Source organism: Prunus persica, chromosome G2 (genome assembly GCF_000346465.2).
Source record: "Prunus persica cultivar Lovell chromosome G2, Prunus_persica_NCBIv2, whole genome shotgun sequence".
NCBI classification, from domain to species: Eukaryota; Viridiplantae; Streptophyta; class Magnoliopsida; order Rosales; family Rosaceae; genus Prunus; species Prunus persica.
Window position 1 is genome coordinate 25688540 of NC_034010.1, and position 12566 is coordinate 25701105.

Sequence of the window (12566 nt, forward strand, 5' to 3'; positions counted from 1 at the left end):
TAGCTTATGGGCTTGACAGGAAGTCCGGTTGGTATAGCAAGAGAAATGTGATGATATTTGATTTTGGTGGTGGTACTTTGGATGTTTCACTTCTTACCATAGCTGATAGTGTCTTTGAAGTGAGGGCCACTTCTGGAGACACTCATCTAGGAGGAGGTGACTTTGATAACAGAATGGTGAATTATTGTGTTGAGCAATTCAAGAGGAAGCATAAAGTAGACATTAGTGGAAACCCAAGGGCTCTTGCGAGGTTAAGAAATGCCTGTGAGAAGGCGAAGAGGAGGCTTTCATTTATGTCTGAGATTGACATTGACATTGATTGTTTGAATCAGGGTATTGATTTCTGCTTGACTATTTCACGTGCCAAATTCGAGCAACTCAACATGGATTTCTTTGAAAAATGCATGCAGCCTGTTGAAAAGTGTTTGGAGGATGCAAATATGGACATAAGCAGCATCCATGATGTTGTCCTTGCCGGTGGCTCATCTAGGATCCCCAAGGTGCAACAGCTTTTGCAGGAGGTGTTCAACGGGAAGGAGCTGTGCAAGGGCATTAATCCTGACGAGGCTATCGCATACGGTGCCGCTGTTGAAGCTGCAGTCTTGAGTGGTGGGAATCTAACTGGGAAGCTTCAAGACGTCACACTCTTGGATGTCACCCCTGTGTCACTTGGGGTGGCGACTTCACTCTCTACGGGTGAGAGAGATATTATGACAGTTGTGATTCCAAGAAACACCAGAATTCCTGTCATGAAGAAGGTGGTATTAGTTACTTCCCAGGACAACCAATCTTCTGTCCCCTTTCGCGTTTATGAGGGTGAGAGTACAACTGTTAAAAATAATAACTTTTTAGGTGAATTTTACCTTAATGACATTCCTCCAGCTCCCCAAGGTGTTCCTAAATTTGAAACATGCTTTGACATTGATGAAAATGGGATTCTAAGCGTCTCTGCGAAGGACATGTCCACCGGCCAGAAGAAGGGGATTACATTCAACAGTGACCGAAGAAATTGTGAAGGAATTGAGACTGATCTAAAATAGTGATGTAAGGAACTTCAATTTGTGGCATGCTATAAACTGAGGTAGCTTGTATTAATAAATTGTCACATCTTATTGGTTGTTAATGTTAAGTCCTAATGGCCTCTCCTCGACTTGAATATGTCTGTTTTCTTCCTTCTTCGAAGACTTGAAAATTTTAAGGTAAGACAATATAATTTTTTCCAGTCTTTCAAAGGTTACATAATTTCATTCTAAAAGAATTTAGGTACCCTTGCCTGTAATGCTGTGTATCCTCCATCAGCTCAGCCAGTGCTGTATTTTTCGCCCTAGCTGCTCACCCCCTTAATTAATCTAAGAACCCAAATAATCACAAGGTCACATGTAGTCTTCAAATTAAAGATACATGTTTGACCCTAAAAATGTATATTTTGAGTACCCCAAATAATCACAGTCACTTGTAGTCTTCTAACAGCACATGTTCATCAGTCACTTTGCAAGCCCCAAAACGCCCACCTACACAGCTCGGTTAAGACTACATTCTTCATGGAAGTTATTTGAATGGTTGTGTAGTATAACATATCCAAATTTGAGCCCGGATAAATACTGAAGTCTCAGCTTGTCACACACCAAACCTGGTTCAGGGGATTCGTTTTGGGCAGCTGTCACACTTGATTGTGTCACATGAGACCAATTGCCTTTTCTGCCACATCCTCTACTTTTGCAGCAGCTTATTAAACAAAGAATGAGAGAAATTCAGCCCATGATGGAACCCCATCCTAAAGAGAGAGAAGGAGCAAGGAATGACAAGCTAGCATGGGATTGAATAAAGAATGCAATTTCTGACAAGCATCCAAGCATGGTGTGCAGCAAATGAAGCATAAACAAATAAGGAATGAGATGGGCAGCAGCTGAAGGGAATATCACTCACGTAAAGGCAAGGGAGCTGGGATTATTTCATCATCTCTTCTCTCTCTTCTATCTCCTCCCTCCTCTTCTCTCTGTAAACCCTAAAATCCACATTAAGAATCAATAAATTCCCTAAAACCCAACTGAGCGAGGCTGTGGGATTTTGATCTTCAGAGTTTTGTTTTAGTTGACAATGGCGGGAGCGGGCCATGCAATCGGGATTGACCTAGAGACAACATACGTGGCTGTTTGGCAGCATGATAATATAGAAGTTATGGTGAATGATCAGGGCAACAAGACCACTCCTTCTTATGTTGCTTTCACAAATACGGAGCGCTTGATTGGTGACGCTGCATATACAATCTGGTAATAAACCCCACCGACACCATCTTCGGTAGGCTCATGATCAATTATTTGTTTATCAAATCAGCTTTGAATTTTGCTGAGGCTCTGTATCATATAGCAAGTCAGTGATCACTAGGCATAACAACTAATTAGTAATATCATTGTGGCAGAGTGAGAGAATGACAGAATTTGGAATAGTTTAAAGAATTTTTTTATTAACAAGGAGAGAGAAATATTTTTAAAAGAAGCCTAAATGGACAAAAATGCCCTTATTATTTTTGAATTTCCTAAGAAATCCTTTACAATTTGCATGTCTTTGGTTTGAAAGTAGAGGGATTTTTCTGTCTTTTTCGGAAAGGTTTTGGCTTTTTCCAAAAGTAAAAGTTTTTTTGTGGCTAAAACCTAAATTTACTTTTATTATTGTTATCATATACCTTGTTTCCTTGTGGAATTGTGTATTTCTAATTTCGTCATCAATTTGCAGACGCAAAAAGGTTAATTGGTAGGAGGTTCAGTGATGACTGTGTTCAAATTGATATGAAGCATTGGCCATTCAAGGTCATTCAAGGTCCTGATGATAAGCCAAAGATTGTGGTTACCCACATGGGCGTAGAGAAACAATTCGCTGCTGAAGAAACCTCATATCTGGTTCTTGTAAAATGTGGGAGATTGCTGAGGCCTACCTCGGTTCAACTGTGACGCCTATGTTCAAAGTCATATGAAACTGTGGCGATTCAAGGTTCTGGTGATAAGCCTATGATTGTGGTTTCCCACAAAGGCAAAGAGAAGCAGTTTGTTGCTGAAGAGATCTCATCCATGGTTCCCACAAAGATGCGACAGACTGCTGAAGCCTACCTCGGATCAGCAGTGAAGAATACTGTCATCACAGTCCCGGCTTACTTTAGTAACTCGCAGCGTGAGGATACAAAAAATGCTGGTATTAGCGCTAGCCTAGAGGTGATGCGCATTATCAACGAACCAACAGCCGCAGCAATTGCTTATGGCCTTCACAAGAAGAGCAGTGGTTGGTATAGTAAGCGAAATGTGCTGATATTTGATTTGGGGGTTGGTACTTTAGATGTGTCACTACTTACCATGGGGAGATGGTGTGTTTGAAGTGAAGGCTACAGCTGGAGACACTCATCTTGGAGGTGAAGACTTCACAAACAGAATGGTGGATTTCTGCGTTCAAGAGTTCAAGAGGAAGCACAACTTGGACATGAGTAAAAATTGCAGATTTCTTAGGACGTTGAGAAATACATGTGAGAAGGCAAAGAGGAGACTTTCTTTTACATCTGCCACTGACATTGAAATGGACTGTGTGGATCAGAGTAATGACTTATATCTAACTATTACTTGTGCCAAATTCGAAAGTCTGAACATGGATTTATTCAACAAATGCATCGAACTGGTGGACAAGTGTTTGAAGGATGCTGAAATGGACATAAGCAGTGTGCATGATGTTGTTCTTGTCGGCTGCTTGTCTAGAATTCCCAAGGTGCAGCAACTGTTACAGAATTTCTTCCAGAGGAAGGAGTTGTGCAAAGGCATTAATCCAGATGAAGCCGTGGCATATGGCGCCGCTGTTCAAGCTGCAGCCTTGAGTGGGAATAGAAATGGAAATGGGAAGCTTCAAGACCTCGTTCTCTGCAATGTCACCCCTCTGTCACTTGGCATATCGAATGGAAAAGAAGGTTCCATGGGAGTCTTTATTCCCAGAAACCCGAGAATTCCAATCACAGTGAATCGTATCTCCACCACCACCTCTGATAACAAATGTAGTGGCAGAGTCGCCATTTATGAAGGTGAGAGTGCAACCGCTGCGGATAATTACTTTTTGGGCGAACTCATCTTGGATGACTTTCCTCCATGTCCCCAGGGTGTTCCTACAATCAATATTTCTTTGATATTGATGATAATGGTATCCTCAGTGTCTCTGCTGAAGAAAATTCCACCCGTCAGAGGAAAAGGATTAGAATTAACAGTGACAGAAGAGCTAATTGTGAGGGGATTGAGAGGTGATGTAAGAAGTGATAATTATGGAAGGCCATACTTTAATAACTAAACTTTTGTATGTGCATGTGTGAGCAAGAACCATGATTGGAAATTATCATTGAAATATATATTGAAAGTTTGAGTCATTCTACAATGCCAAGGGTGTAAATTGCTCATGAATTCATAATAGAGTATACATGAATCCTATCAATCCCCCATGTGCACTTGAGTGATTTTTCTCGGTTACTTCACTTGCATCACCGGCTCACAATCATTCACAACCATACGCGCAACTAATGTAGCAATTCAAGAGGAAGCATAATGTTTCCAACTGATTTGTTAACTACTAATTATAACTGGGGCTTTTGCATAACTAACATGTTGGGGCCAAGATGGAGCCAATGTGTGAGTTCATATGTGGCTCAAAATCTCGTATTCCTATGTATCCATCTTACATTGGATTTACTGATATGCTGAACTTGTGAAGATATTGAGACAGTCATGTAAGGCGCATTAATTTATGCCATGCTAATATTGAAATAGCATATTAAATCAGTTTGATGTTGTTTAGGGGTTGCCTTCACTGCTAACGAGCGGTTGGTCGGTGAAGCAGCGACTAACCAAGTCATCAGAAACCACACCAACTCCATCTTTGGTAAAGTTATCTTCCCTGCACATCTATCAACCACATTTCTTTTAGTCATCTGTATGTTTCCTCTTCCTGTGAGGTTGTGAATACATGTTTTCTTTGTTTCTAGAAAACATTCTAGCAAACTGGCTCATCAAATTTTGTTCAAAGTTCTTCACTTATTTAGAATATAAAAAGTAGTTGACATAAATTTGCAGATAGAAAACAGTTAATTGGCAGGAGATTCAGTGACACATCTGTTCAAAGTGACATGAAACTGTGGCCATTCAAGGAACTGGTGATAAGCCTATGATTGTGGTTACCCACGAACGCCAAGAGCAGCAGTTTTCTGCCGAAGAGATCTCATCCATGGTTCTCTTGAAGATGCGAGACATTGCTGAAGCTTACCTCGGATCAACTGTGAAGAATACTGTCATCACAGTCCCTGATTACTTCAATATCTCCCAGCGTGAGGCTACAAAAAAATGCAGGATTTAGTGCTGGCCTAAAGGTAGTGCGTATTATCAACGAACCAACTGCCGCAGCAATTTCCTATGGACTTGAAAAAAAGGCCGGTTGGTATGGCAAGAGAATTGTGATGATATTTGATTTAGGTGGTGGTACTTTGGACGTGTCTCTACTTGCCATAGGAGATGGTGTGTTTGAAGTGAAGGCCACCGCTGGAGACACTCACCTTGGAGGTGTAGACTTTGATAACAGAATGGTGAGCTATTGTGTTAAGGAATTCAAGAGGAAGCATAAATTGGACATCAGTGGAAACTCCAAAGCTCTTTGGAGGTTAAAAATTGAATGCGAGAAGGCAAAGAAGAGACTTTCATTTGCTACTACCACTGATTTTGAAATTGACTCTTTGCATCAGGGTATTGATTTCCACATAACCATTACGCGAGCCAAATTTGAACAACTGATCAGCGATTTCTTCGACAAGTGCATGGAACCGGTACACAAGTGTTTGATGGATGCTAAGATGGACATATGCAGAGTCCAGGATGTTGTACTTGCTGGTGGCTCTTCGAGAATCCCCAAGGTGCAGCAAGTATTGCAGAATGTGTTCAATGGAAAGAAACTATGCAAGGGTATTAATCCGGATGAGGCTGTAGCGTATGGTGCCGCTGTTCAAGCTGCCGTCTTGGGCGATGCCAATCTCATTGGAGAGCTTGAAAACTTCACTCTTTTGGATGTCACGCCGCTGTCGCTTGGTGTGAAGGTTGGGTATGAAGGTGATATGTCAGTTATTATTCCGAGGAACAAGAGAACTCCCCTAAAGATCAAGAAAGATGGTTTCACTACTATGTATGATTACCAGCGTATAGGCAGAGTCTCCATTTATGAGGGTGAGAGTACAGTAGCCCTAGATAATAACTTTTTGGGTGAGTTTATCCTGGATGAAATTTCTCCAGCTCCTGAGGGTATTCCTAAAATCAGAAATTGCTTTGCTATTGATTCCAACAGCATCCTAAGTGTTTATGCAGAGGACAAGTCCATCCGTCGGAAGAAAAGGATTACAATCAACTGTGACCGAAGAAATTGTGAGGGGATTGAGAATGTGATTTAGGAAATGATAAGTTAGGGCAAAACAAAGCTGAAAATAGCATACATTATGATATCATGTTTGATATTCTACGTGTTTAGCCATGTTTTGTAATTGTTTTAAGCCAGATGCACATAAGCATCTGTTTTACAGGGTTCTACAGTTTCATAAGAGTTGTAGATAAGTCTAATTTGGATCATGAGAAATCTAAAATGCATTAAGTACCATTGACTCTGTGCTTGCTGATCCACGAATGAAAATGTATGATATGTGAAAAGACTGAGTTTGTTGACCTCTCTACATTTCTTATCATGTTTTCACGTGAAAAGAAAAGACTAGTGTATGTATCTTAAATATTGAAGAAACCGTCGAACATATATATTTATAGTTTCGAACATGAAGATCATTTTAGGATAATGTATGAAAGGTTATGTTAAAGACAGAAACAATCTCTTCAATTTATGTTCCATTGTAGCTCATCTATGTTCCATTGTAGCTCATCTTAGCCTCCAAAATCGTGCTTAGAAATTATTATGGATTGGATTGTCTTAAGTATGGCTAGGAAAGCAAAGAAAATAACAGTTTTGAGAACAGAATTCTCTTAGTAGCTGTTTTTATATAGTAATTTAAGGGAAGGAAGTAAATGTCTGCCAGAAAATAGGAGCAAAAACACTTCAATCGGCAGTTCGTAGCAAGTCTTGTTTAAAAGGGCGATTTTGCAACTGTTGCGACGACTTGCAGCGGATTTAAGTCCTTTCGTGACGATTTTGATGTTTCAATGCTGTAATACGTCTTTCTCTGCGATTAAAATCGTCGCTAGCCGCAGCAAATTATGGTTTTAGTACCGGGCCTGAAAACCGCTGCTAAAAGTTGAGAGAAAATGAAATCTTGCCTTTCTTCATTCATTCAAATGATGGTTTTCGTCCAACAATTTAATTTTACAGATCTCTATCTCTGTTATATGAAAATTTTGTTAACAATTTCACTCTAGATCGTTTGTTTCTGGCCCATCTTTGAAAATATTATGCAGATATGGAGTTTTTATTCATTTATTTAATAACAGTTCATAACCCAGTTAATGGAATGCAACAACTAAATATAATCATCCCGCCATAAATTCTTGGATCAAAAAGACAATCCAATAACCAAGATCCTACACCAATCCATCAAAAAGACAATCCATGCTCTTCAACTGCCTTAAGGTCACGTTCTAGATGATGAAATACTTCCTTCCAGTTGATTTTTGCCTGGAAAACATAAGTAAATCAACTCTAATCGAGAGAAATCTAATACATTCCAACTAGAACCAACAAGATTGGTATAATCAAACCTAAGTCATCAACATATTAATGCCAACGTTATAAATCAACATGGTCCAGGCCTAACAGCCCATTTTGAATAATCTGAACCAACTAAATTTTGGCATGAGGCCTGCAAATTCACACAAAGAAAATTCATTAAGCATATTTTACAGAAACAAAACTACACTCACAAATCCAGAATAACTCTTTTCCGTTTCCCCTTAGCAAACTATGTAAAAAATTCCAAGATATTAGCCAAATCCTCTGCAGAAGTCAACAGCAAAAGGAAAATGCTATAAAACCATCATGCATTACCAAATATTTCCCATCAAAACACCAGTTAGAAGTCAGTTTGTAGTTAGTATTCCATCACCGTCTCAAAAGAGTAAGATTTCAAACCCACATAACCATGTAACCAGATTCCAACTCACTCCACAGAAAGTAGCCACACACACAAAAAAAAAATTTGAAAAAAAGGAACAGAAATTCAAGCCTTAAATCGCAATTGAAAACAAAATTCACCAATACCGCATTAAACGAGAGAAATTATTGCACCATTACAAGGAATGAAATTCAGGAAGAGCAAGAAACAGAGTAAACATGGGTCAAAGGAACACACTTATCTTCACTCGCAAAGCAGTAGGATACATGAGCATCAAAGGGCACCAGAACACCAAGTGAACAGAACCCCAAAAGCTATCAATACAACATGAAGCGCAACATAATCCACTGATATCCATACCATTCCAAATATAATCAAATTGAATGAACAAATCAATACGCACTTGCAAAACATGAGATGACAAACTCAGACAAAGATTGATTTCAAAGTCCTGAATAAAATGATCAATGTTTGACATCCCATTTCCGCCATAAGAACCAACCCAACCAACCACAGAAGGAAAAGCCTGAAAATGTAAAGGCTTAAACATCTGCCAAATGTGGGTCATCAGAACCTAGTAAAATTCATGTCCTCCTAGCTGCCATACCAGTGCCTGTGTTATTTTATGAATATTATGAAATTGACAAATGTAATCCAAACTTTAGAGGAGGGCAGAATTAAGCTAAAGTCAAAATTAGAGAGATTACTATGTCTTCTCAGGCAATCGTAGTGGGATATATGAACAATATTCATTAAGCTCCAATTATCATTTTCAAATTTAACTTCATTCAATTAAAAACTAAATTAAAATGATTTAACAACACATAAACCAAAAAGTTTAAAACAAACCCTAACTCACAAATGGTTGAAATTAGTCTTACAAAATATGACTGTTAAGAATTACCTTAGAGTCAAGGATGATTTTTCAAACCGTGGAACCGAGGGAGTTCGTCCTTTCTACCGTAAGGTACAACAGCCCAACGCCATTCAGCGCTCTAGACGACGGTGCGACGCCGTCGTTCTAATTTGTCCGAACTCTGAACCGGTTCGGCCACAATCGCAGGCGTTCTATTCTAGGTTAGAAGACATCATACCACGTCGTCGTTTTATCTTCACAGTTCTTGAACCCATTTCATGTATGGGCAAAAAGTTGAACCCAAGTAGGCTAAAGCCCAAAACAGAAAAAGAATTAGGGAATTTGGGCAAGTAATACTGCAAGAATTTGTGACAAAATAAAAGATAAAGTTGAACAAAATTTAACTTATCATTTTGTTTTCTTTTATTCATAGATATTAATTATACGGCCTCCATATCCCAAGGGTGTTTCTAAAATTAATATTTAATTACGTTGTTAATTCCACCGATCATAATAAAAGGATTAGAATTAGCATTGACAAAAGAACTAAATAGTGTCAAAATTTTGAAAGATGAGTTGTATGAGTGAGTGAGCAACTAATACTTGATTCCTAATGAAACAATCTAGTTATAGTTAGTTAGTTGTCTAAACTCAAAACTAAAGCTCACTTAATGACCCATTTCTTGTTTCTAATCTAATGAAACTCAATGGAACCAAGTGACGAAACAAGAAAATATTGTTTTGGTCTGGAATTCTTTTTCTCTCTTTGGTTTCTCATCTCAAGTAGAAACAAAAAGAAAAAGCTAAAATGCGTTTGGATTACAAGATCATTAATGCACTTGCGTATAAAATCCTACAAAAACCCTGTTTTTCAATTCTCTCTGCCCAAGGTTTTTTCTCCCTTGAGTGATCAAATCAGTCAGGCTCAAAATGCTGAATTATGAATATCCTTTTTGTTTTTTTGTTTTAACTGAAAAAAGTAATTTTATTGTATTATGTTGGAACTTGGAAATATTTAGTACATAAAAGAATGAACCAAAATAAATTATTTGGTTAATTTCAGTTTCGTATTCTGAAGTTGTATTCAATCCATACTTTAAAAAAAAAAAATTTAAGTGAATGACTTTTATAGAGTTGATAAATTTTTAAATACTTTTATAGAGTTGATAAAAGTCACCCGTAAATTAGCAAGACTGTTGCTATTAACAATTAGCCTGAAAAGTATATAAAAATCATTCATTTAATAAGCTTTTTAAAAGTCATTAATTTTTTGAATACTACCAAACTTTTAAAGACTTTTTTAAAAGTCACAATTGAAACCTACTAGACTTTTATAAACTCTTTAAAAATCTAACTTGAATACCTTTAAACTTTTAAACTCTATAAAAGTCATTAAAAGTTTGAATTGAATACACCCCTTTAAAGTTTGTACTCTGAATTATGAATATCTTTCTTCTTTATTGTATTATGTTTTTATTTTCTCTGAATTATTGTATTATGTTGGAACTTGGAAATAATGGTACATAAAATAATGAATCAAAATAAATTATTGGGTTAATTTCAGTTTGGTAGTCTGCATTTGTATTCTTAAGGTCCTTACATTTTCAATCTAAACAATTAAGTACTCATATACATGAGGGGCAGGGGCAGAGCTAGAATTGTAAAATTGAGGGGGCCAAAATAGAAAACACAAGTATATCTTTATTTGACAGAATGCTTTTATTTTTATCATATGACCTGTTTCCTTGTCGAATTGTGTATTTCTAATTTTGTCATCAATCTGCAGAAGCAAAAAGGTTAATTGGTAGGAGGTTCAGTGATGAATGCGTTCAAAATGATATGAAGCATTGGCCATTCAAGGTCGTTGAAGGTCCTGCTGAGAAGCCAGTGTTTGTGGTTACGCACAAGGGCGTGGAGAAACAATTTTGCTGCTGAAGAAATCTCATCTATGGTTCTTGTAAAGATGCGGGAGATTGCTGAGGCCTACCTTGGTTCTGTTGATGAGTGGCTCAAAAAAAATAGTCAAAAGCAAAACTGCTTTCGGCTGGCAGACATCTTGCGGTGCTTTCGGCTAGCAGACAAATTGGAGACAAATTAATGGCTAGTATTGATGGCTTACTTTTACCTTTTTGACTTGTGTGTTTTGCTTTTGCCGTTGGGTGGTTGAAGAGCAAATGTTTGGCTTATAAAAGGGAACATGCATTTGGGAAAAAAGGTAGAGCGGAAAGCACCGAGAGTTGATGAGAGAAGAGAGAAGTTGGGAGAGAGAAAAATAATAGTTTGGGCAACTAAGCTTTTGTTGCTATTGTTGATTATTTTTCCCTCTCTAAATTGTACTCAATTTGTATCCCCTTTATATTCTTGAGCGTGTGAGCTTGGGTATATTTGGGGCTTGGGTTTTCTGAGTGGTTAAACACTATTGTATTCTCTCATTGATTATAGTGGAATACTCCGTCGTCTCCAAACTGGATGTAGGCAATTGCCGAACCAGTATAAATCTTGGTGTTGTTCTTGTTGATTATTTTTGTTCTATTTTTCTCCTGCCTGTTGTTATTTATTTTTCACTCGCAGTTGGTTGACGCTTCCGCACAACAAGTGGTATCAGAGCTCCAGTTTTTCGACTGGGGTTTCGTGGGAGTGAAAAATCTGTCGGTGCTACAGTGACGGGTGAATAGTGCACGTGAATAGTGTCGGTGCTACAGTGCCCCCCCGTGAATAGTGCTGTGCTAGCAGTGAATAGTGCCGGGCAGATTTGATGGCTGGAGAAAAAGTTGAAATTTTGAAGGAAAAGGAATCGACATCGTCTTCGTCGGCACCTACATCCAATAGACATCCAATTGCCAGTACAAGGTTAGAGGTTGATAAATTTAATGGCTCCAATAATTTTGGTATGTGGCAATGTGAAGTTATGGATGTGTTGTATCAACAAGAGTTGGATATGGTTCTGGAGGATAAACCAGAAGATATTGATGACAAGCAGTGGACTCGAATTAATCTCCATGCTTGTGCCACTATTCGATCGTTCCTTGATAAGGAGTTGAAATACCCGTATATGAAGGAAACTTCTGCTAAGAAGTTATGGATGAAATTGGAGGAGAAGTATATGACCAAGAGCGCAGAAAATCGGCTCTTCTTGAAGAAACGACTCTTCCGATTTCAATATCGCTCAGGTATTTCTATGCATGAACACCTCAATGATTATAATAAAATACTTGCTGATTTAGCAAATCTTGATGTGATAATTCCTGACGAGGATAAGGCACTATGTTTGTTAAATTCATTGCCTGATGATTATGATCATTTGACAACTACTTTGTTGTATGGAAAATCCGAGGTGAAACTGGATGAGGTGTCTGCGGCATTGGTGAATCATGAGTGTCGAAAGAAGGAACAGAAGACTCAAAATTCACAAACCGAGGCACTTGTTGCAAGGGGTCGAACAGAGGAAAGAAAATCTGGGAAGCGGGGAAAATCTCGTTCAAAGTCACGAGGGAAGTTTCCTGCTAAAGACGAATGTGCCTTTTGTCGCCAAAAGGGTCATTGGAAGAAAGACTGCCCCAAATTGAAGAACAAAGAGAAGGAGAAAGCCGGTTCTAAAGCAAA

General features: G+C 38.3%; 1 protein-coding gene, 1 long non-coding RNA gene and 2 pseudogenes across 2 annotated transcripts in view; 3 read left to right on the top strand and 1 right to left on the bottom strand.

Annotated features, from left to right (window-relative positions):
- Positions 1–1158, top strand: part of LOC18787242 (probable mediator of RNA polymerase II transcription subunit 37c) — a 12067-nt gene extending 10909 nt beyond the window's left edge. The window contains exon 3 of the mRNA XM_020556637.1: positions 2–1158. Coding sequence (XP_020412226.1) covers positions 2–1040 — 1039 coding nt within the window. The 3' untranslated portion in view covers positions 1041–1158. The remainder of the gene's footprint in view (position 1) is intronic.
- LOC18786890 lies at positions 1939–4271 on the top strand (annotated as a pseudogene).
- LOC109947140 lies at positions 4824–6448 on the top strand (annotated as a pseudogene).
- LOC109947141 lies at positions 7439–9234 on the bottom strand. The gene is made up of 2 exons (XR_002270113.1): positions 9012–9234; positions 7439–7855 (listed from the first exon to the last, which is right to left on the bottom strand). It is a non-coding gene; the product is annotated as an uncharacterized LOC109947141 (long non-coding RNA).